This window comes from Lampris incognitus, chromosome 10 (genome assembly GCF_029633865.1).
Source record: "Lampris incognitus isolate fLamInc1 chromosome 10, fLamInc1.hap2, whole genome shotgun sequence".
In the NCBI taxonomy this organism is placed as follows: Eukaryota; Metazoa; Chordata; class Actinopteri; order Lampriformes; family Lampridae; genus Lampris; species Lampris incognitus.
The window spans coordinates 11,205,605-11,230,939 of NC_079220.1; the positions used below are offsets into that span (position 1 = coordinate 11,205,605).

At 48.3% G+C, this 25,335-nt stretch overlaps 1 protein-coding gene across 1 annotated transcript; it reads left to right on the forward strand.

Moving 5' to 3' along the window:
* Positions 1–1,930: 1,930 nt before the first annotated feature.
* On the forward strand, positions 1,931–24,841 carry LOC130119348 (ral guanine nucleotide dissociation stimulator-like 1). Its single transcript, XM_056287807.1, has 17 exons — positions 1,931–2,391; positions 6,375–6,664; positions 8,977–9,021; positions 9,674–9,873; positions 10,398–10,555; positions 10,784–11,032; positions 11,380–11,483; positions 11,941–12,025; positions 14,927–14,998; positions 15,832–15,918; positions 16,625–16,657; positions 17,906–18,027; positions 19,453–19,542; positions 20,454–20,583; positions 20,981–21,307; positions 21,631–21,745; positions 22,644–24,841. Exons 1-17 carry the CDS (start codon positions 2,368–2,370, stop codon positions 22,781–22,783), a joined length of 2,271 nt encoding a protein of 756 aa, XP_056143782.1. The 5' UTR covers positions 1,931–2,367; the 3' UTR covers positions 22,784–24,841.
* The last annotated feature ends 494 nt before the right edge of the window (positions 24,842–25,335 follow it).

A 25,335-nucleotide genomic window follows, 5' to 3' on the forward strand; every position in this document is an offset into this window, starting at 1 on the left:
TTTCCCCCACCACCAAAAAGACATGCATGTTAGGGTTAATACTCCTGTCTGTGCCCCTGAGCAAGGCATGGCAAGTTGAACCGGAGTTGGTCCCCCGGGCGCTTCACAGCGGCTGCCCACTGCTCCAAGCTACACAGCTGGGATGGGTTCAATGCAGAGGAAGAATTTCCCCACCGGGATCAATAAAGTAATAAAATACATTAGAATAAGGTAAAATAAAATAAATGGCCCTCCATGATGGGTGAGCCGGTATGCTCTGCATATCAGTACACGCTGCATATGCAGTAGTTCAAACTCGCCTCTACACCAGTGATACTCAACCGCGTGCTGTCGAAGGCCATGTGTTACGCAGGTTTCCATTCCAGCCCCAACAAACCCACACCACACCGGTCCAGTGACATCAGCTGGTGTGGTGCTGGACTAGTGTGGCGTTGGACTGCTGTGGTGCTGGACTGCTGTGGTGTTGGACTGCTGTGGTGTTGGACTGCTGTGGGGTTGGACTGGTGTGGTGCTGGACTGGTGTGGGGCTGGACTGGTGTGGTGCTGTGGTGCTGGACTGGTGTGGTGTTGGACTGGTGTGGTGCTGGACTGGTGTGGTGCTGGACTGCTGTGGCGCTGGACTGCTGTGGTGTTGGACTGCTGTGGTGCTGGACTGGTGTGGTGCTGGACTGGTGTTGTGCTGTGGTACTGGACTGGTGTGGTGTTGGACTGCTGTGGTGCTGGACTGCTGTGGTGTTGGACTGCTGTGGTGTTGGACTGCTGTGGTACTGGACTGGTGTGGTGTTGGACTGCTGTGGTGCTGGACTGGTGTGGTGTTGGACTGCTGTGGTGTTGGACTGCTGTGGTACTGGACTGGTGTGGTGTTGGACTGCTGTGGTGCTGGACTGCTGTGGTGTTGGACTGCTGTGGTGCTGGACTGGTGTGGCACTGGACTGGTGAGGTGCTGTGGTATTGGACTGGTGTGGCGTTGGACTGGTGTGGCGCTGGACCGCTGTGGTGTTGGGCTGCTGGGGTGCTGGACTGCTGTGGTGCTGGACTGGTGTGGCGCTGGACTGCTGTGGTGTTGGACTGCTGTGGTGCTGGACTGCTGTGGTGCTGGACTGGTGTGGTGTTGGACTGGTGTGGTGCTGTGGTGCTGGACTGCTGTGGTGCTGGACTGCTGTGGTGCTGGACTGGTGTGGTACTGGCGTGGTGTGGCGCTGGACTGGTGTGGTGTGGTGCTGGACTGGTGTGGTACTGGTGTGGTGTGGTGCTGGTGTGGTGCTGGACTGGTGTGGTGCTGGACTGGTGTGGTGCTGGGGGTTGGAAAGAAAACCTGCATGACGTACCTTCCGTGGTTGCATGACTGAATATAAATCACAACTTTGGATGAAGAAAAAAAAAGAAAGTCTGACGACACCCCCCCTCCCCCTCCCCTCCCCTTCCCCTCCCCCCTCCCCGGAATATTGGATGCGTTCACAGTAAAACAAGTGCGTCAGGGTCATATAACCATCCTCCCCCCCCTCCCCCCCATAGCGATTTACGTAAAGCGCTGATAACATGAGAGGAGAATATGAGACGCCGGAGCTTTTCCTCGAAGAGCTCTCGCAAGGAGCGCTCACTAAACATGTCTCCCCCCCCCCGCCGCCCCGTTCGCACCGCGGGATGAGCCCCATTCACACGTCCTACAATACTACTACAGTACTACTACAGTACTACTGCAATACTACGTGGACTACTCGTGTTATGTTTAAATACAGCCACGGAGTTTCCTAACATTTTCCGAGGCAACGTTTATGCCCCCTGCGCAATCTGTGATGCACACGAGGGAGACGCCCCCCTTCCTCCCTCTCTCCCTCCCTCCCTCCTCCACCCCTAAGGCATCAAGACAGTCTCCACCCACAAAATAAAGACCGCAACCAGTTTCAGGTGAGAGGCCGCCAAGCCCGTCCGTCCGTCCGTCCGCAGCCGCGCGCGCAACTTCGCACGCGCTAGTATCGAGGCCGGGGGGCGTTTGCGACTCTGCAGGGCGACCCGCTCCATTCATCCGACCCTCGTCGTCGTTGAGCTCGTGAGACTGGAAGACCCCCCGACGGATCAACAAATCTGCACCCTCTTCTATGCGAGCGGAAAATGTGATTTAATATTTCGGCCCCCTCCCCCCCCCAAAAAAGTTTGTTTTTATGTTAACGCGCGCGAGTTGATGTAGTCCGAGTCGAGGATTTAGAAATACATTATTTTGATATCAAGATGCAACTGTAGACTCACCACCGCAGCAAGTGGACGTTATAAATATAAATATACATATATATATATATCTTTTAAAAAGCTGAACTGGCGTGCAAGCCGCCGAGATGGAGAATCGCAGCCCTTAACCGACCGGGCGAGATGGGGAAATGGGAGTTAACCATGGTAAGAGACGTTTCTTGACGCTATTGTGAAGAACTGCGAATGGTGTGAATGAAGCATGCATAGAGACCAGCGACCCCTGAGTGGGCTGCAGGCTAGGCTGCAGGGTGGGATGCAGGCTAGGCTGCAGGGTGGGCTGCAGGGTGGGCTGCAGGGTGGGCTGCAGGGTTCAGCTCACTTCCAGTGCAGAGCCTGGGAAGAGTTAGTCTGGGTCTCTATGAGCCTGCAAAATCATCCCAGGCTGTATTTTATCCACATAAGCCAGTTTCTTTTTACAGGATTCAGAGAAACGTGGTATTAAATACTGAAGTCCCACTTTCTGTAAAGTGCGTTTCAGTGTTGCATGTGGAATAATCTGTAAAAACAAAAAACAAATGCTGGTCTTAACAGCAGCATTCAAATGATGCCTCCCCAAGAGTCCATGCTACTAACCTGCTGGAGATAAATCATATTATTATGATGAATTATGATAAGTTCTGAGATTGATAGTTTGCACACAGTTTCTGCAATTCACTGTTTGACGGCGACTAGGTCTCTGCTCAACATACTACAGGCCACATATACTGAAGCCTCACACAGCTCCCCAGGCTGCCTTGGCTGGCTGGTTGTTATTAACCTTCTGCGTGTCTGCATTATAACCTGTCACTGGCTTGTGTTTTGCACCATGTCCTGGCTGCGACCCGGGGAGGGACGCGTCCCTCACAGCCCCACAAGGTTAGCTCCCACAGACACTCATGTCACATACCTGGCGCTCCGTCGCCGTGACAGAGGAATTCCACAAGCAGCCCAAACTGCTTTTTTACACGTCAGGAGGTTTGACAGGAGTGACTGACACCGCTGTGTAGAGTCACCGGGGACGGCTGGCATGGGGGACAGCACGGGACACCGGGAATTTGAACCTGTGTGGTGTGGCAGTTTTTGATTAAGGGCTATACTGTATGTATGTGTGTGTGTGTGTGTGAGAGTGTGAGGTCAGCAGCAGCAGCAGCAGTGTAAGTACTATCTTTATCTTCGTCCCCATGTGTCTCCTCTTTAAGACCTAAGTGGTGATGTTGTCATGCGGAGCTGCCTGGTCCTTCACCTGGGCTCCATAATTTTGGAGATGAGTAATGATTTTCACCCCCCCACCCCTGGGGGTGTCCGGACACGAGTTCGACACAGGAATGGGACAGAAAGTACAGCACAACAACCCCCCCCACACACCCCCTCAAAGATCACCAAATAAGTGCCATAGAAATCGTTAATGGAAGGATTTTGATCATGTAATGTGTGAAACATGACTGTTATTAGGCCTCCATTTGTCCTGCTGCTCTGCAGGGCCGCTGGCCACGTGACCAGCGTGCTTGAGCATAAGAGAGTTTGTCAGTATGAAATGTCCATATTTGATACCTCAGCTACCGATCCCTCCTTCTTTCTTTTTTTTTTTTTTAAAATCAGGCTGCTCCTCGTAATTTACAGTGATTATATTATGATAACCTCGTTCGTTGTGCTTCAGTACAAAATATACATCTGGAACCGGGTTGCTTGAACCAGGGTCATGGCAAATCAATATTAACACCCAACCCTGTAAGAGGTTTGAAAAGGAGATTTAGATTATAAAGACACAATAGTTCATAGTAGGTACAGTTATGGATGTCAGTATATATATATATATATATATATATATATACATACATACATACACACACAGATGCATATACATACATGTATATATATACTATATATGTGTGTGTGTGTGTGTGTGTGATGGATGATGTGGTCGGTGATGCTGAGATGTAATTGAGGTGTTTTGACGAATGACGCCAACTAGCGAGATGGAGACGAGAGGATTTGCTGGGATGCGAGACGGTGCATGACCACAAAAAATGACGTGCATTAGCTTGCTCGAGACGGTGGTCATCATCACAACGGCTCTACGTCACAATATTATATAAAAGCTCGGATTTTTGTTGGGGAGCGAGGGTCCCTAAACTCAAATTTTGCATGTGGAGATTGAAGAAAAAGCAAAAAAAAAATTTGCACGAGGCAAAACGACGTCGGTGGTTTTAGTAAAGCCACTGCGCTATCCATCATCCCGTCAGGACGGAGAGGGTCAAAATGTTCGACTCCTCTGCCCAGATTTATGACTCATGTCCCGGCTGCTTCATTAAACCAGTAATCTAATTCACTCCAATTCATCCCGTTGCATAATCAGCCCTGCTATGCACAAGTGATGTCAAGTGCAGTTGAGATTTAAAGTGGCGCTATTGGAAGGAGCACCGATAACACACACACCCGGATTAAACAATGTTTATCTCTTATCTCGAATAACAATAAAACCCATTATAACTCAACCCCGTTGATGTAGTCTCTTTTTGACAGCCCCCCCCACCCCCCGGTTTGATTTAATTAGCAGCGGAGGACGAGGGCCGCTGATGGAAACGGAGCTCCCTGACATTTAGGCGGCGTTTGGCATTTGTTGTAATGTTTGGCGTGTGATGCCCCGTAACCTTTTGATAATCGTGTATTTGTCCGTAAACAGGCATTTTATGTAAGGCCTGGAAACTCGAGATCAGCGCTTCAGACACTAAACAAGTCAGCGTGCAAAGTTGACAAACACCCCGTCGTCATTGACACCCGTCGGAGCCGCCCCGCCCGCGGCCGCTCGCCATCACACGCCAGCCTGTTTTGTGTGGGCGGGCTCACGTGAACGCTGCCTCGTCGCCGAGGAGGTGCGCTGCTCCTTGTGGGATCAGCCGGGTGTCGTGCGAGGTGTCGGTGCGTTTCTCTGGCTTGACCTCAGTGTTTGCTTACGGTAGAGAGACTTGCCACTATTTTTACGTCCTCCTGGCCCGGCCTTTGACCCCGGTGTTGTGACCGGAAACAACGCCAAATATTTCTTCTCCTTCACCTGTATGCTTCACGGCTCATGGACCGATACGGCCATTTGAAGTCCATCTCTCTTGAGCATTTTTTGGATTTTGATATTGTTTATTAACCCCCGTGGGGAAGCATTTAACCCATCCTGGCTGTGTAGCTAGGAGCAGTGGGCAGCCGCCGTGCAGCACCCCGGGGGACCAACTCCCCAGGGGCACGGACAGGAGTACTAACCCTAACATGCGTGTCTTTTTTGATGGTGGGGGGGGGGGGACCGGAGCACCCCGGAGAACATGCAAACGCCACACAGAGGACGACCTGGGATGACCGCCAAGGTCGGACAACCCCGGGGTTCGAACCCAGGACCTTCTTGCTGGGAGGCAACAGCGCTAACCCCTGCGCCACCGCGCCGCCCGATATATAATGAAGCACAATATAGCGGCCAGCTTATCAGTATTGGACCATACTGCTTGAAAGTGGGGCTGATATCAACATTACGCCCAATAGGTTGCACCACTATAGCACTTGAGGGAAAGGCAGGCCTTGCTACAGCCTTCAGTCTCACAATTACTGGCCTATTTTGAACGGCTAAGGTTAATATCTAACTTTATGTGCATTTGTAATGGATGCAGTGGCCATATGATGTTTACAAAACAGTTTTGTCTTGAGGCAACAGTGGGACGGTGGGCATTTTACAGGGAAACAAGCTGTCAAGGCCTGACCCGCTGCAGAACATCTCTGCAAGAGCGGAGGTGTTTGGAGGAGTCGCACCAGAATAAATGTTACATGCTTTTTCCATTCAGTTTGAAGTCATTTGTGCTCTTCTCCTTTAGTGGATGCAGATGCTTGGGGACAGTCTGGTGTTTAGTGGTAAATCGGGACAAACGCGAATAAAGCAGTGCATGCATCTGCCCCAAGCATCACATTTACAGTGCAGTACAGTACAGCAAACTCCACCGGCAGAAACTAAGACACATGGTGGTATTGTAGTGAAATGAAAAATATCGGCACTGATGAAAATGACCATGGAAATGATCGGTTGTCGGCTATCGGCTGAAAAATTCGATGTTGTGCATCAGAATCTGACTCGAGATGACATTTCTCTTAAATCTTTGTCCCTCTTCCCACAGAATCCAGTTCAGGAGTGGGGCGAGGAGTTGGAGGAGGGGGCTGTGTACGGGATCACCCTGCGGCGGGAGCCCGTCCCCTCGTCCCCCAAACCCGGTGCGACAAAGCCACATTGCGCCTTTATCCGGTACCGAACCTGCAAGGTGCGGCGTCTGAAGGCGGCGACTCTGGACCAGCTGGTCAACCATCTCCTAGACCTGGGCTGTCAGGAGCAGGACTACGGCCGGATCTTTCTGTCCACGTACAGGACCTTCACCAGCTCCTCTGAACTCATTGAACTGCTCTTCCAGAGGTAAAGCACAGTTCTGGCTATCACCGCCTCTGTCAGCATGTAACTTGAACTGAATGTAGGCCTTTATGTGAACCAGGGATGGAAAGGAACCAAGTCATGTGAACGAGGGGAACGAGGGCGCTTGACCTTTTTTTTATGCAGCCAACAAAAGCAATTGGACTCTCTGCTGAACCAATATATCTTGTTTCCTGCCTGGTTTATGAGTTAATGTTTAGTTGAAGGAGCTAACTATTTGTGTTATGGCCCAGCAACACGCCTGCTGTGACATATTTAAAGGGAAGCTTCAGCACTTGGCACTGTCATATTCCCTGCTTTACTCTTTGCCCCCCTGGCCTTCTGGGTCTTTTTCACCAAATTGAATGAGTCATAATTTTGAAAATGAAAATATATATATACATATATATATGTGTGTGTGTGTGTGTGTGTGTGTGTGTGTGTGTGTGTGTGTGTGTGTGTATTATGTAGTGATTACACTCAGGGGTGTAGCACGAAATTCTGGGCCCTATACATAAGCAGTCTCTGTGGGCCCCTTTCCTCTTTAGCTAGTTAGCTATCATAACGTTCCTCTTTATCTAGTTAGTTAGCCACCTTTCTTTTAAAAGCTCCCAGCTCAGCTTTCTTTTGGAAGAAATTACTCAACAGTTGTTTTCCCTCGTTTTGCCTTCCCTCCCTTTCATTTTTGTTCTTTTCTTTTCTGAAACCCAGATTTAGCTTTCTTTGGGAAAGACATGACTCAGTGCTTGTGCTTGTAGTCACTCGCGACAGGACTAGATGAGCTGCGTTGAGAGATGCTCGTGAGGGCGGATTAAACCATTTTCACCTTTTGTAAGGGGGGAGAGGGGTCTCAGAGAGGGCTGAGGGGGGCCTCAGAGAGCCTCCACTAATTTTCTTTAATTCCCTCAACCGATGTATTGAGCCAATTTTAACTGAAGTCATGACACTAATTAGTTAGAAATAAAAATTTGCAAACCAAAACAAACTTTTAATTCCAGTCTTCTCGACCCCCCTCCCCTCCCTTCTGGGCCCTGGTAGCCCCCCCCCCCCCACGACACCGCTGATTACACTCCTGGCAGCTCTATAATACTGAGCAGTCTAATGTGTTTCATTGAAGCGCCGCCGAGATCAGAGAATTGCCATCTTCATACGCCGTGTACGTAAGGCTGTTATTTGCCTTTTCCTATGCAGTGCAGCCCGTTTCAGTGAAGCCCACCCAGGTAGCGGCAAACCCCGTCCGCACAATTTCGGTGGCGTTTCAGAGACGTGCGCAAGACTGCTTGGTATTAATGCTGCCAAATGACGCGTTATCCCTACAGTGTGCCTATTGTTTCCCTTTTTAAGGTGTGGTTCTGGCTATCGTCCCCCGGTTGTTCACTTTCCAACTTGAACTAAACACAACCCCTTCCTGTTAAGCGTACTGCCAAATAATATTTTTATCCCACGCTTGTTGGGACAGAGATGAAGGGCCGTCTCTCGAAGTGCTGTCTTTTGCAAAACAATATGTGTTGTATTATCAAAGTCGCCATGTTGCATCAGAGCCAATCTTTTTTTCCAGCATTGTTTGCCTGACAAAGCAACCGTCGGCCATCATCTTTTGATGTAATGGTAATTAATACCTCGCAGGTGCTCATTACCTTTGGAGCTAAGGCTTAGGAGCGTCAACAACAATGATTAGACCAGGGCATCCGGGTAGCGTGGCGGTCTATTCCGCTGCCTACCAACATGGGGATCGCTGGTTCGAATCCCCGTGTTACCTCCGGCTTGGTCGGGCGTCCCTACAGACACAATTTGCCGTGTGTGTGGGTGGGAAGTTGGATATGGGTATGTGTCCTGGTCACTGCACTAGCGCCTCCTCTGGTCGGTCTGGGGGGAAGACTGGGGGGAATAGCGTGATCCTCCCACCCGCTATGTCCCCCTGGTGAAACTCCTCACTGTTAGGTGAAAAGAAGCGGCTGGCGACTCCACGTGTATCGGAGGAGGCATGTGGTAGTCTGCAGCCCTCCCCGGCTCGGCAGAGGGGGTGGATTAGCGACCAGGGACGGCTCGGAAGAGTGGGGTTTATTGGCCAGATACAATTGGGGTGAAAAAGGAGGGGGAAAAATCCCCCCAAAAAACAATAATTAGAACAGAACAGCCTCACGTCGTGGTTAGCCTGAGGTCAGGTTCAGGATGGCCGCGGGGCAAGGGGGCTGGGGGGGGGGGGATATATCGGCATATTAAAATAAAACAACCGGGGGAATATGGCCAAAAGCACGGCCTTCCTGTCCATGTTAATACTACGTGTGTCTTAACTGTGGCTGTGTTTGATCCCATAGGGAGAACGCCGTCTCGGATCTGGACAACAGTGACTGTTGCAGAAGGTGGGTGGAAGAGCCATTATTCAAACCCCACAGCTGCACCTTCACAGACGCGTATCCACCGCAAGGAAGGCGTGGTGTAAAGTAGAAGTGACACTTCAACAACCAAAACACTTGAGAGCTTAAATGTGTCATCGCTTACGTGAGCCGGTCAATGTTGAGCACTTTGATGTGATGAAATGCAGAGTATTGATATTGCGAGATGAATGTAGGGTATTGTGAAATGTTAAGTGTTGACATGGACCTGGCTCATGGCCCGGCCATATCTCTTTTGTCAAGAGATGGGGGCCGCACACAGCCAATATTCAACACTTACTTAATCTGCAGCCTCAATATTCATGCGGCTCAACAAAGCAACTCACCCTTGTAGGTTTCCAAGGCAGTTCAATCTAGCATTTATTCTCACAGCGGTCTTAATCCGCCATTGTGTTTCCAGCCCCCCATTTGATTGGAGGATTATCGATCGCCAACTTAACCATGCCTCAGATTGGCTCCTTCACTTATTCTTCATATCATTTACCCAACTCGGGCAGTTGTACAAGCAGTGACAGATTCTCAGTCCCCTTCTGCAAACTGTGCACCGTTAGTAACGCCATCACGCTGATGTCAGGCTCCTCATCATCATCCTCCTCTGATTTCGCAACTGTCTCCTCAGAGCGCTGTTGGCCTTTGTCCAGACGTGGCTGGACGAGTACAGCGAGGACCTCAGGGACGCTCCCCTTCACCCCTCACTTCGGCTGCTGCTGGATCACCTGAGGGTCAGCTCCGCCGTGGCCGACGACATGCGAAGTCAGCCAAATTTCTGCTCCCTGGCCGGGCAAGCCGAGGCGCTGCTAAAGAGGTTTCAGAGAGAAGGTGAAACTCCACAACGTAGTGTAAATGTGCTGCGGTGACGACAATGGGCGGCGTTGTCGTCTGAGATGGAATTATTTTGGGTTATAGAGGCAGGGTTGCAGTGGATGGGGTTTTGTTTCAAAGGTTTTTGGATATATGCTTCTTCCCACTTTGGCTTCCTGGTCTTAGATACTAGTCAATCTTCATTTACAGCTGCACATAGGATCTCGGTGGTCTGCTGTGTAGCCCTATATCATAGTTTAATCCTGCAGGCTTTACAATCAAGACTTAACTAGTATGTGCAATGTACAACATTCCCCTTTCCATAGATCCTCGAGTCAGATGAGGAAAACACCCCACGGGGGGAGGGGGGGTCATGTCAGGGTCGCACTTACCGCTAAGATAATGGCATCAGTCTTACTGTGTAGGCCAGACATCCTCACTGTCAAAGCAGATTTGATGTAATATTTCCCAACCAGTTTTTATCCATTACCGTACTCCTCACCACTTGCTCGATAACCCCTTCTCACCCTGGGTTTCTCCAGAAGCTGAGACCAACTGTTGTGCTGCCCGAGGAAATGCGGACCAAGACGAGGAGGGCTCCAGCGATGAAGGTTCGGAAGGTGAGGGTGCCCCGGATCAAGACAGCATCATGGATTTCTCGGTCTCGGCCATCGCAGAGCAGCTCACCCGCCTGGACTCGGTAAGTTGGAGAGGGCGACGTGTTTTACAACCTGTTTTGTGATCAGAACCGGGAAGTATTCCGATGCAGTTGCTTGTTTGTTACGCTTGTGTGCACATCTGCAGTACACAAGGAAGCATAACATGTAGCGTGTAGAGCTATGATAACGTGACTCCGGCCGAGAACGGCAGAAGGGGTCACGATTACGATTAATTTACGAATGACTCGTCCCATGTCACCGTGTCTCAGGCTTTGTTTGTCAAGGTGGTGCCCTACCAGTGTCTGGGCTGTGTGTGGTCCCAGCGAGACAAGAAGGAAAACATGTCTCCCACCATCAGGGCCACAGTTTCCCAGTTCAACACCATCACCAACCGGGTCATCACCTCCTTGCTCTGCTGGCCGGCCGCTACCAACACCAGCCCCACCTGCCCCCGCAGACGGGCCTCCACGCCAACGCAGAGGGCTCGCGTCATCGAGAAGTGGATCAGAATAGCGCAGGTCTGTTGGGGGGGGGGGCAACACTACCTGGGGTCACGGCTTATGATTTCAGCACTGACTCCAAATATTAGGAGGGGGTATTTCTGTATGGCAACATGACACTCGCCACAGCACCGTCCAGCCCTGTTGCACAACACGAAACTGTGTGGTGTTTGCGCCGGGGTGGCTCTTCGTGGTATGATGACAAAAACAGGACGGCAGAGACACGGGAAAGTCCCGTGTGAAATGAATGAGAGTTGTTTATACAAATCCCAAAACCTGGATCACGTTGCCGATTGGTGCGAATGCCTTTTTAAGCCGCTAATGAATCCGTTGACCTTGAGACGTGGTCCTCATTTGGTCCGCAGGAATGTCGCCGGCTGAAGAACTTCTCCTCCCTCAGGGCAGTACTCTCGGCCCTGCAGTCCAACGCCGTCTACAGGCTGAGAAAGACCTGGGCCGCCGTCAGCAGGTACGCTCCGCAAAGGCAGGGGACACGGGGGGACGTATTGGGGTTATTCAAAGGACAACGATTTGGCCCACTTCTTATGCTGTTACGCCGCCTTCTGCGTAATTGTCCTTTTATTTTTTTACAAGGGCGTTGAACCCTTAACGTCTTGAGATTTTAATCTCGATGAAGCTCCGGATCAGCAAAACGTTTTACTGTTGGCTGACCCATTTAATTCATTTCACCTCGGCCCCCCCTCTCAGAGCGGTGCGGGTTTACAACCCAGTAAACGGGAGTCATGTCAAGGACAGCTGAACCATAACCTCACATGATTGCTTTATAATAGATAGTCTTGGGCCACATAGTTAATCATGCAAATGTCTGTCATAGGGGATAATACCTAAGCAGTACTGTAAAGTGTACACGCCTCCTGCCCCACATGGCTGTATGTCTGACGCAGCTGGTTTCTGTTGTTATTTAGAGATAGCATGGCCATATTTGACAACCTCTGGGAGACCTTTCCGGACGAGAACTGTGTGCTGACCAACAGAGATCTCCTGGTTGAGGTGAGACGGAGTAACAGAGAAACGAATTGCTTTCACTAAACCGTGTTCGATTTTTAAACCCCCGGTAATGACTTTTAGGGGACTGTCTGCCATGTAGAGTCTTCATTAAAACATTTTTTTTTGCAAATCGTACTTATATCTCAGCATCTAACGATACGGAAATACGATTCAAATACGATTTTCAAAACAAGGTTCAAATACGAAAAAAAAATGTAATAGTCAAGTAAAAAAATGTAAATAATAAATAAATAAAATAAGGTTCAACGTTCAAATATGATTTTCAAAACAAGGTTTAAATACGATAAAAAAATGTAAAACATTTTTATAAACTAATAAGTAATAAAATAAACAAAATAAAAAATGAAAATAACAGATAAATAAAATAAGGTTCAAAGTTCAAATAAGATTTTCAAAACAAGGTTTAAATACAATAAAAAAATAAAGTAATAACTAATAAAATAAACAAAATAAAGAATGAAAATAACAGATAAATAAAATAAGGTTCAAGGTTCAAATACGATTTTCCCAATCGTATTTGAACTACCAACTCTGCCTCATACCAAATACTCTTGACAGACAATATGAATGATAAAATTGGGCAAATCTAGTCAATTTAAATTTATATTTAAACTTCAATACTAATTGTAGAGGCAAGCCGAAGCAGGAACCTGTCTGGTAGTGTGACGGAGTGCTGTGTTTCAGCAGAGGACAGGGTATTATTACCGATTTGGGTTTACTACCTTGAGAATATTTAACCGAAGCCTCTACCCGTCCCGAGAAATTAAGTTTACAAGCGACTGCAGAAATGTGTGAGGGCGGTTGCGTGATTGAAACAGGTTGGTGTTAGAAACCCTCGTCCTTACTGAATATGGATTTTGTACTTACTCATTAAAGAGCGGTCCTCTTTAGGTTAATGTTTAGAGCAATGGCATGGCTTAACAGTGTGTTAATGGTAAGCTAGCGTCCTCAAACACACACACACACACACACACACACACACACACACACACACACACACACACACACACACACACACACACACTGTGTTCGGTTTTTCAGGCTCCTTTAGGGCGAGTTTGTCACAAGTGCCTCGTGTTTGGACACGGTGGAAAGTTCCTGAAGCACTCGTTTGTTCGCAGGATCTGATCAGCTCGTACTTCCATTGTTGCCTGGCAACGTTTTGCAAATGGATTACGCCACGCCGAGCGCTTTTCGGTGTCCCCCCCGCCCTCGTGCGTCGCAGCTCTCTTCCGCGCCACTTTCTATTGTATAATCCATTGCAGGCACTCCCTTTTCATGGAGGCCGGCTGCCGCGCCTGCATGCTCGAGTCTGGTTCAGACCATGCCCCGCTGCACGGACGCGCCTTGTGGGCGCACGTACAAATACACACGAGACAATGCAATGGGTTTTTTATTTCATTTAAAAATATACACACAAAAATTAAAACACACCGCCCCTCTCCTGGACACCCCCCCCCAAAAAAAACCCAACAAATCAGAGGGAAAAAAACCAATAAAACAAACAAAATCATAAATTAGACATGTATGAAAACAAAGGCGCTCTGTTTGTTACAACTGCAACCACTCAATAGTCACCGACACCGAGTGCTAAGTACATATATGCACACAAACATACACACAGATATATATATATATATATATATACACACACAGTATATGCACATACTGATACACAAAGAGATATAAATAACCACACATCTCGGTACACATATTTAAGTACAGGCGGACAGGCTCATCGGCAATAACACATGGATGAGGCACTTACTCCAGCTAAATTATCCTGAATTATTAAAGCGTCACCCATTCATGGTCCCAATACTTAGAATAAAAAGGCTAGTTTCTGTAATTAGGAGGACAGATCTACTCTGGTATTTCTAAAAAAACAAAACAGATAGAGCAAGAGTGAATTCTGTAAAGGGAGACCAGACATCCATACATTTCTGACAGGACTTAATATATATTATATCTGAGTTTTTCTAATGGTGCTAAAAGATGGCATGTCTTTGATCCAACTTGTGAATGATGGGGGCTTATCAGACTTACAACTGCGGAGAATGAGTCTCCGGGCGGCGGCACGGTGGCGCAGTGGTTAGCGCGGTCGCCTCACAGCAAGAAGGTCCTGGGTTCGAGCCCCGGGGTAGTCCACCCTTGTGGGGGTCGTCCCGGGTCGTCCTCTGTGTGGAGTTTGCATGTTCTCCCCGTGTCTGTGTGGGTTTCCTCCGGGGGCTGCGGCTTCCTCCCGCAGTCCAAAGACATGTAGGTCAGGTGAATCGGCCATACTAAATTGTCCCTGTGTGTGTATATATGTGTGTATGTCGGCCCTGTGTGATGGCCTGGCGGCCTGTCCAGGGGTGTCTCCCCGCCTGCCGCCCAATGACTGCTGGGATAGGCTCCAGCATCCCCCGCGGCGACCCTGAGAGCAGGGTAAGCGGTTCGAATAATGGATGGATGGAAGTCTCCGGGCTTGGAAGTGAGGCAAATGCTAGAGAGTTAGCTCGGGGTGTAGCGACGCCTACGCCCTCACTGGAAACACCAGTTATTTCTACTGTTTAACGATGGTAATTTAATTACATGGGACCCGTACTGCTGCACCGTAAACATTAATTTCATGATGTAAATATGATTTGGGTTTCGCTTGTGAAGCGAAATCCACTCTGTACTAGCTTCAGTTCGCTCGCACTTTTCATAAGCGAGGCCTTCTAGGTGTGCACCGACACACACCCACGTGCATGCAAATGTATGCGGTCAGATAAAAATGATTGCCGCTTATTTATCTTGCGCGCGCTGGTCTGATGGGATACTTGCATGTAATCATAACTTCCAGCTCGAATGAATTTGCTTAGCTCGGCAACTTAATCTATTTGACCCCCTTTTTCACAGGATGGAGGCCAAACGGCCACGGATAACTTCTCTCCCAAGATAACCAAGCGATGCCCGATCTCCAGACAGATGGTAAGCCGTAACTCAGTGGGGGGAGAGGGGAACAAGAGGTTTGGCTTACACACTTAAATGTCACCTACTGCCATTCATAACAACCCCCTCGCTGATATCGAGGGTAACCCAAATGTGAAACTGTAATCCCTCCCCCCCCCACCCCTAAATTGAAACAAATGGGCCGGTCTGTGATCGGTTATACGCCTGCAACCAAATTAGCCTCGCATGGTAAGCGAGGAGGACCGGTGTCGCTCACATAATCCTCTGTCTTTGGGGAATAGGAGGGAAGGGATTTATCATATTGCTGTCTTGTTCTTGCAAAAGGTCAAATTTCCACTTCTTGAGAAGCCACATGCAAAATCCCAATTTTCACACATTGCACAATCCTGTAACGCCCCACCGATTCCCCCCCCCCTCAGCGTGGAAAGCGACTCTTCGGCATGGCAGAGACTCAACCCTATATTTATCTACCCTCAAGGTCTCCGACAAGTTGGAAATGGCCTCGTATTACCAGTATTAAAGGGCGGTAATAATAGATCGGGCAGGTGCCTTTCATGAGTCAGATGCGTATTCTCCGGGGCTGTAATCTAAATGTGCACGACTGCTCCCGTAAAAGTTGACTTGCTGGTGCACAATGCTCCAAATGCGGAGCGCCTCAAACTCAACTTGATGCTCCTCCGATACCAAGATGCATCGAATAACACAATGCCGTGGGAAGCGCACAAAAGCCTTCGCAGCATATGAAGCCACGCCTGCGCTAATGCCGTTGTACCGATTAGAAAATTATTGCTGTAACCTAACCTGCCCCCACCTGCACCTATGCCGCTGAAGACTGTATTGTCTGTTCACAGAGCACATCAAGCGGAGTGGTACCGTACCTGGGCACCTACCTGACCGTCCTCACCATGCTGGATACTGCTCTGCCCGACACGATGGAGGTATCCACTCTTATCCTGGTCTCCGTGTTGTCTGTGTTCAAGCACACTGACCTGCAATCAAATATAATTACACTATACTGCAAATCCGGTCTCTTAAGTAATGCTACTGCCGGTCTATTCTGTTGCCTACCAACACGGGGATCGCCGGTTCGAATCCCCCGTGTTACCTCCGGCTTGGTTGGGCATCCCTACAGACACAATTGGCCGTGTCTGTGGGTGGGAAGCCGGATGTGTCCTGGTCGCTGCACTAGCACCTCCTCTGGTCAGTCACGGCACCTGTTCGGGGGGGGACTGGGGGGAATAGCGTGATCTTCCCATGTGCTACCCCCCCCCCCCCGGTGAAACTCCTCACTGTCAGGTGAAAAGAAGCGGCTGGCGACTCCATGTGTATTGGAGGAGGCATGTGGTGGTCTGCAGCCCTCCCCGGATCAGCAGAGGGGGCGTGGCAGCGACCGGGACGGCTCAGAAGACTGGGGTAATTGGCCAAGTGCAATTGGGGAGAAAAAAAGGGGTTGGGGAGTAATGCTACTGCGATTAGCAAACAAAATATAGCAGCTAATTCTAGTTTTCTTGTCACGATAAGTTCCCAAGAAGTCGACAAGCACCTGTATGGCCAGTTCCATTTGCCGGCATGCACTATTTTCCTCATTCTCGGACATAACCACAGTCACCATCATAGTCACAATATGTTCTTCTCTGTTGACAGGGCGGGCTCATAAACTTCGAGAAGAGGAGGAGGGTAAGTTGTTCCTCAATTTGTACCCCCCCCCCATTTCTTACATTTTTCACAATTCAGTAATTAATTGCATTTACAGTAATAGCCAACACTGCGCATAGGTGTTCCAACAAATATTTCGTTTGTCCTGCCGTTGCACATTCTTTATGCACATTCTTTATGCACATTCTTTATGCACATTCTTTATGCACATTCTTTATGCACATTCTTTATGCACATTCTTTATGCACATTTGCGGGAGCACGATGACACATTCTCTCGCGTGGTAGAGAAACATGTACGCTATGCGTCCGTGTGTGCCTCGCTAGCGCTCTGTAAGGCTTCACCGTGCCTTCACCGCTGTTGGCGGTGTAGTGTTGTGAGATGATGGAGCTCCCTCCCACGAGACAGTCGCAACACCGGCTCTCTCTCAACCTCCACATCCCGTCTCAAAACGCACCTTTTCAGAGTGGCACAGGGCTGATCCACACTTTGTTGAGTTTTGTGCAGATGATGCTTCTCTGTTGTGTAGCTCTTTATTGTCTACGCTGCTTTGTTTCAATTGACCTTTCGCAAAGTCCCGCCCCCCTTAGTTACTGTTGCTATGCCCGTCAAGCATTTCAGAACTATCCAGGAAGTAGCCGGAAAACACCAAAACATGAAGGAAGAAAGCAGCGCGTCGTGTGGGTAAAAGTAACAGTAATAATACGTTAGCTGTATTAGCTATCAATAATAGCTAGTAGCAAGCTTAGCTTGGAGCAGACAGGTATTTGTGTTGATTTTGGATGGATTAGGCTGGCCATGGGGTCTGCTATACTGCCAAATCTATTGCCCACATTGTGCTTCTTGCGTTCTGGGTTTCGGGAAGGGAAAGAAAATTACACCCCCTCCAAACTTTTCAGATATCTAGTATCCGATCTGCAGATCCCATAGGCACACCGTTTCAGCATTTTGTTGTGTGTTTGAAAGCTTGACGGACCGTTGCTAAGGTAGGATTGGACAAGCACTGTTCTGGGGCGGTACTTTGCAAAAGGTCAATTCTATGCTGTGTGATAGTGTTGTTTGTTTGTTGTTGTTTTTTTACTGTGTTGTCTTTGGTGTCCTTGAGTGCTCTGAAAGGCGCCCACGAATAAAATGTACTATTATTATTATTATGTTGCTCAGGGCGGGTTATGTAACTAAACATGTGACGTGTGTCACATGGTCAGCTCCATCTCCGCTTTATCTGTGTTTGCATCTCTCTTTCTCTCCCCCCCCCCCCTCACCCCGCAGGAGTTCGAGATATTATCACAGATTCGGCTGCTGCAGGCCGCCTGTACCCAGTACAACCTGCCCTTTCACCCCAGGGTCGCCGCTTGGCTGCAAGGACACAAGCTGCTCACTGACCAGGAAAGGTGAGAGATGGTGTCCGCCAGAAACCCCTTGACGGGCCCTCGCGGGTCCCCCGAGCTCGCCGTTCGATTCCGTGTTGGTTTTACAGTCTGGAGACCAGGAGAGACTAGCTGTGACAGGAACATGCTTGAGGGCCAATAACGCCTTCCCTCGTTACATCATACGAGCTGTAAAATCCTGCTGCCGCTATCTGAGGCCTCTCGTTAACAAATAAAGGTGTGTCGGTTCCCTCCTGAAATCCACATTTGTTTATCACGGTAAACATGCGCCGTCATACGGCACTGCAAAAATATTGCCGGCTCATAATTTCTTGCCTGATTTATCAGGTGTGTACTGATACACCCGATAAATAAGATAAGAAATTAACATTAATATGTAATTAAATATTTATGAATATTAAATAAATAAATTATTAAGTGCTTAACACTGTCCAAGTCCGGGAGTGTGTCAGGAAACGGCATTGGCCCTTGTTCGTGGCTTGTTTTCGATCAAGAATTCCTCGGACCCGTTCCCTCTCCTCTTTCATAGAGGAGGTGTTTCCATACAAACAACACACAACAACACAACCTTAAAGAAGCTCAAATGACACTGCAAGTAAAACCACAAGTAGAATATTTGTTAATAATTATCAAAAATACCAATAAACGGGCAAACAAAATAACACATCGATTGGTCACAGCAAACTTATATACACATGCACATTACGAAAAGAAAAGAGCTGTCAGTGGAGCTGGGATGGGGACACCGGGGGGCGATGAGTAGGCCCTGTATTATCGCTATACAGGGGAGTTACTGGGGTTGCAGTGATGGACAGACTGAGAATAGGCTGGGGGAAGAGGAAAGGCAGAGGAAAAATGGCATGTTCACTGAAGATTTTTCTTCTCCCTGCTCCTTTTCAGTCATGAAATGTGTAAATTGATTTGTGTTTGGGGACGTCCGGGTAGCGTAGCGGTCTATTCCGTTGCCTACCAACACGGGATCGCCGGGTCGAATCCCCGTGTTACCTCCAGCTTGGTCGGGCATCCCTGCAGACACAACTGGCCGTGTCTGCAGGTGGGAAGTCGGATGTGGTTATTTGTCCCGGTCGCTGCACTAACGCCTCCTCTGGTTGGTCGGGGCGCTCCCCAGATCGGCAGAGAGGGGGTGGAGCAGCGATCAGGATGGCTGGGGGCAATTGGCCAGATACAATTGGGGAGAAAAAGGGGGGAAATTGGAAAAAAAAAATTTTTTTTGATTTGTGTTTGATTATGAATTACTTGTTTCTGTCTGAAGCTGTGCATTACCATGAGTGGAATAAATAATAATGAAATGAAATAACTTGCAATTGTGCCAAAACTTAACAATCTAACGCTCAAGTAAAGTGTTCTTGGCTAAATCGAAATGTGCAGGAGAGGCGCTCAACATTTTTCCTTGTATTCCCATTACAGCTATGAACTGTCAAGACAACTGGAGCTTCCCGTGGACCTGTGCTCCCCGACCCCCTGGAGCCACCGCACCCTCACCAAGAAGCTGTCCTCGTACGTATTTTACCCCCCCCCCCATGCACACGAGGCCGGCGGCCGCATGCCGCGTTGCGTGTTCGCAAGTGGACACGGGTGCAACAAGTTCACGTTGAAGACGGCGCCGGTGGGAGTTGTTAAAACGACACCGGCTTCCTTCCGTTGAGTTTGTTTCTAAGCACTAAAACACAATTTACCTGCTGTTTACAGTGTTGTGATGCTGCACATAGGGGTCAGAAAAACAGCCGGCTTCTCATCGTGTAGCCAGTCATCACATGCCTTTGCATGCATTTCCTGTTTTAGTGGTACATTGCTTTCAGTACTGGTCATTGGCTTTGGTTGTCGTCTGTGACAGCAGATGTGTGTGTGTGTGTGTTTTTTTTTTCCTGGAAAAAAAACACCACCGCTTGCCAAACAACATGGTTGTGCGGTGATGTAATGTGGAAAAAATCTTGTCGGGGCAGTAGTGTGGCATCGTCATAACAGGCTGTTAGCTGGAAGGCCTGAGCTCAAGTCCCCTGTGACAGAAACGATCTTCACTTGAAAAAGGGGCACTTGAGCAAGGCACTTCGTATGTACGCTGACCTTCTGAAGGGGGGAAGGTGGAAGGAGAACCTCCTCGGGGGTCATTGTAGTATCAATGAAAGGACAAAGAAAGTAGTACCAATGAAAAAAACAAGAATCAAAGTGGTATCAGTGAAAAACAAGAATCAAAGTGGTATCAATGAAAAACAAGAATCAAAGTAGTATCAATGAAAAACAAGTATCAAAGTAGTATCAATGAAAAACAAGAATCAAAGTAGTATCAATGAAAAACAAGTATCAAAGTAGTATCAATGAAAAACAAGAATCAAAGTAGTATCAATGAAAAAAACAAGAAATGTTTCATTTGTTGTTCAGAAGTACAATGGCCTCTTCTTTGCCTGCAGCCTTCTGACCGTGGGCGATGGGTCTAAGAAGCTCCTCGCCGACCAAATAAGCGTCTCGTCTTCTGGATCCAGCGGATCTGAGATGGAAGATCTCTCCTCGCCAAACCCAGCCTGTTCCATCAGACTGCAGGTATCTCTCTCTCTCCCTCTCCCGTGTGTGCTTGTGTTGTACAGTCTCCCATTATCGATGGACAGAGCCACACTTTGGTCATCAAAACCATTATTTGAATTTGAGAAATGCTGATATTTTTGAGCAGTTCAAGCAGTCGTATTGTGTGTTTAATGGCGCACGCACCCTATCTCGTATCTCTTCCCTATCTCGTATCTCTCTCTGCGTATCCGCATTTTTAAGCCCAATGCGTCGTTCGTTTCCATACAGACAAATCTGATTTTCTTCAACACAAAAAAAAGCTAAGCAGGTGGCACATGTGACTCATCACAATTCTTTCCCTTTTTGTTGGCACCCTTTTCCCTCTCATCTCTGCCCCCCCCCCTCTCTCATCATCGCTTTGCTTCTTTCCATACAGTCATTTTCCAACTCGTGCAACAACGTGTCCGAGGCCTTCTCTTCCTCCTCCACCTCTTCCTCCCCCTGTTTCTCCACGACATCCTCTCCGGACTCCCCGACTCCTTCCTCCACCTCCACCTCCTCCTCCGGATCTCACCTCGACCTCTGCGCCCCGGCCTCGTCCTGCGGCAGCGTCCGGTCCAAGACGGCCCAGGCCTCCCAGCACAAGCGCTCAGTGTCCATGACCTGCCTCCCGGTCTACAACCGTCAGGTGGACGACTCCTGCATCGTCCGCGTCAGTGTCAACCTGGGCAGTAACAACGGCAACATGTATAAGAGCATCCTGGTAGGTTTACACCTGCGGCCTTGGGTTTGAACGTTAGTCACATGTGTCTTTTTGTCTCTGAACTCCAGTAGAGAGATAAAGAAATAGAAAAGAATAACGAATGAGCACTGGATTCATTGGTAGGATAGAGGATTGATTTCCCTGGTATGTCTGCTACACCGCGAAATTTGAGGGACGGGCAAAGGGAGATTAAACATTAAAATGCAGACCTGTCTGTTTGCAGAGTGCCTCCCCCCCAAGCCAAGCCGAGTCGGTTACGGTACTTTCTACCTCATTTCGGTGTTTTAAAGGGTGTTTTGAGACCCAGTGTTTCTCCTTTGCAGCTGACCAGCCAAGACAAAACTGCCCAGGTGATTCAGAGGGCCTTGGAGAAGCATCACATGGAGCACATGAGCTGCCAGGACTTCACCCTCACGCAGGTCCTGACCCAGGGGAAAGGTCAGTAAATGCCTAAATAATGGCGTTGAGTCAAGTGCCATGACTGAAAATGGCACATAAATGGCTTTGATTTGATTGAGGTGTTTCCCTTCTTACATTATTGTGATGCAGTAGAAACTGCCTATGTTGCTCCTGGTCAATCGTTTGTATTGAGTGATAGTCTCCGAATGGAGTCATTCCTATATTAACGCTATTTAAATGATCCAGTTATTGTGACCGGTCCACTTAAAGCAGTCATTGTGGGTCTTTTGTATATGGGATTTTTTTTTATTTAATCTATCTTTCAAACCCAAAATAATTCAGGAAATCTGATGTTAAAATGTTATCTTATAGGGCGTCTGGGTGGCGCGGCGGCCTATTCCGTTGCCTACTAACATGGGGATCACCGGTTTGAATCCCTGTGTTACCTTGGTCAGGCGTCCTTACAGACACAATTGGCCGTGTCTGTGGGTGGGAAGCCGGATGTGGGTATGTGTCCTGGTCGCTGCACTAGCGCCTCCTCTGGTCAGTGAGGGGCACCTGTTCGGGGGGGGCTGGGGGGGGAATAGCGTGATCCTCTCACACGCTACATCCCCCCGGTGAAACTCCTCAGGTGAAAAGAAGCGGCTGGCGACTCCACATGTAGCAGAGGAGGCACGTGGTAGTCTGCAGCCCTCCCCGGACCGGCAGAGGGGGTGGAGCAGCGACCGGGACGGCTCGGAAGAGTGGGATAATTGGACAGGTGCAATTGGGGAGGAAAAGGGGGGAACAAAAATCACCAGACAGTCCAAAGTGGCGTAGGCTTACTCTCATTTTTGTAACCCAGCTTATAAGATAAGTATTTTTTGACAAAGGCTCGGCAAAACTATCAACTTTGATTAACGGATCATCAATCCACCCTCTTCCTCTTACATTTCAGAGTTGCTCATACCGGACAAGGCGAACGTCTTCTACGCCATGTCCACCTCAGCGAACTTTGACTTCGTCCTGCGTCAGCTTTCCAAAGGGAAGAAGAAACCGCTGAAAGCCACCTCGAGTCGTGGACGGTACACCAAATAACCTGCCGACCGAGCCGCGGGAGAAAAAGCGGCCTCTCAGAAAACACAGAGTATAGAAGTCTGTCTGTGAACAGAGTATAGAAGCAAACTTTAAAATGCAGGTTACTCTGAAGAATTTAGGAGAAAGAGATAGAGAGAGCTTATGGAGTACGATATGTCCTGCAAAGATGGTCAACACATTTTGAATTATAAGGGGGGGGGGCAAACACATGGTAGCCAGTCAAGGGGGATGCAGTGGCACTTTATGAAGAAGATGGCTCGGAAACAAGACTGAAGGAGGGAACCATTTAAAAAACAACCTTGATTCCAGGTTGAAGGAACTTCTCATGAATCCCATCCTTGATACGATATGATGTGATATGAATTGAAACGCATTCCGTGAGGACCTCCCGGCGGTGTTTTTAACCTCTTTGGATGTACTCACTTGATTGGAGCACATGGTAATCGATGAACACGGAGCTTCAGTGCTTTTACCTTGGGACTCCTGTTGGATTTCTTGTATAATAGATCCGACAATTTGAATTTACATGAAACCACAAACACATACACATACACACTGCTGTATTTCCACAGCCGAAGTCACTTTACACCCCCCTCCCCACCCCCGCTCCACACACACAAACACAAGACTGAGCTACATGTGCCATTGACCCATTTTATGCGGGGCGATGAGTTTCCCTATGCAGCTGTTCGCCATTAATAACCCCCGTGTGTTTTAAAGGGAATGGAAGCCAATGGAGACGGAGTCCCAAAATGGAGCCCCATGTAAATCACACCGAGTGGTAGGTGAACATGTGAGGGGTACCTTGTGAGCCACTCGAGGTGAGCTGGGCCGGACCCCTCGGGTCGTACAGTGTATGGGCTGCTGCTCTGTCGGTGCCATCCAATATTTGGGTGGCAATGTTCTAGGCAGGCTCATCGTATCCCTCAGGGTGTAATGTCCTGCTCCACCTGCGACACCACGATAGCGATCTCGTGCAGCGGGGGTTAAGAGCAGCGGCCCGACTGGCCGGATGGCATTCCAGTCAGACTAACCATGCTAACCACAGCGGCTCTGGCGCGTACACTCACAAACAGCTATCTGGAGTCTGATGTTAGAAAGCGTTGTGTGTGTGTGTGTGTGTGTGTGTGTGTGTGTGTGTGTGTGCGCCTGTGTAAATTGTTGAATTTCAGTGTTAGCGCTTTCGGTGATCTATATAATTTTAATTTTCAGCTTTTAGGCTCCGTATTCAACTGCAGCTCTCCGGTAGCTCACGTCAATACCTGCAGTCATTAATTGTGCACCTTTTCTCGTTTAATTTATTCTGTCGGTTCATTAGATTGCCTTAACTTGTCGATTAACTGTTAGAAAATGAGGTTTTTTTTTCATAAATCTACAAGAAGTTTAGTTTTATGTGTGATTTTAAACATTGTCTGAGCTTTTAAAGCATTTAGAATGTCAGATTTATTTTTTTTTATGTTACCATTTTTTCCCCACTTCCCCGGAAAATTCCCCAGTCAGACCCAATATTAATAAGTTTCAATGTAAATAAGGTGCTAATATATTATGAACCTGAAGAGGGCTTGAAAGGGAGGTCAGCTCATCAATGCTGTCCAACGCTGACGGCAAACAGAACAAGAACAGCATCACAAACACTTCCTGGAGGTTTACTGGAAATCTGTTCCTGCAGTAAAGGGTCGAGTACATACGCTGGTTCACTTCTCCCAGAAGCGATACTGACACTGCAGGGGGGGGCGTGTGTGCTTTGCTCAAGGGTAAGAATACTGAGTAGGACAGAATCCATGTCCCCCATTCACCGCCTCCAGCTGATGCAGGGATTTGAACCAGCGAACTCCTTCCGACAACTTTTTCTGAGCAACTGACGCGCCGCCTCGTTTAACGGCTGTGACCTGAAAATATCTATTTTTTAACTTATTCAGAGATTTTTGTGTCTGTTTATCCTTGCGATCAATGAAGAGACTACCGTGGTTGTGAAATGAAGAAATGACACACTGTTAGTTGTGAAAATCAATTTTAAGAAAAAGTGCTTGCATCTTTTTATTAAATGTGTTTTGTCAAACCTGATCTTGTGATCGAATTTAATCTGCGTTATTGTGCGGTTAGGACTGTCGGTAACTGTCAATAGGAGCCTAATATTGTCACAATCAAACAACACGGCACCCTTCCCTGAGCTACTTCCCATATGTGGCAGGGAGTTTGCTGCAGAAAGAGATCTGCAGTGATAATTTTGCATTTGTTTTGACATGCAGCCATTGATAGAGACATGACTGTATATGATCTCTTGACACACCAACACTCCTCTTGGGAGTTTGCCGCTCGGCATGATGTGACATGACTGACCTCTACAGTACAGACGCCAGAGGAAACCGGCCTATGATGCAGCTTGTCTGGTTATTACGCTCTCCTGGTAGGGGGGAAAAAAGCTGCTATGCTCATTAGTGTTAGTAAGTTTTACAAGTCAGTCCAGTTTTTCTGAGATGAAGACTGCCAGCTGAAGGTATACAGTGCCAGAAAATACTTAGAAAAAAAAAAAAGGGAAAAAAAAGATGTCT

What these genes read in the sequence shown, in the direction of transcription:
- LOC130119348 (XM_056287807.1), top strand. Translation starts at nt 2,368, where the DNA reads ATGGGGAAATGGGAGTTAACCATG. An exon ending in AAAGAGGTTTCAGAGAGAAG is followed by an intron (nt 9,874 to 10,397) that starts GTGAAACTCCAC and finishes GGGTTTCTCCAG; the next exon opens with AAGCTGAGACCAACTGTTGT. An exon ending in GCCCGATCTCCAGACAGATG is followed by an intron (nt 14,999 to 15,831) that starts GTAAGCCGTAAC and finishes GTCTGTTCACAG; the next exon opens with AGCACATCAAGCGGAGTGGT.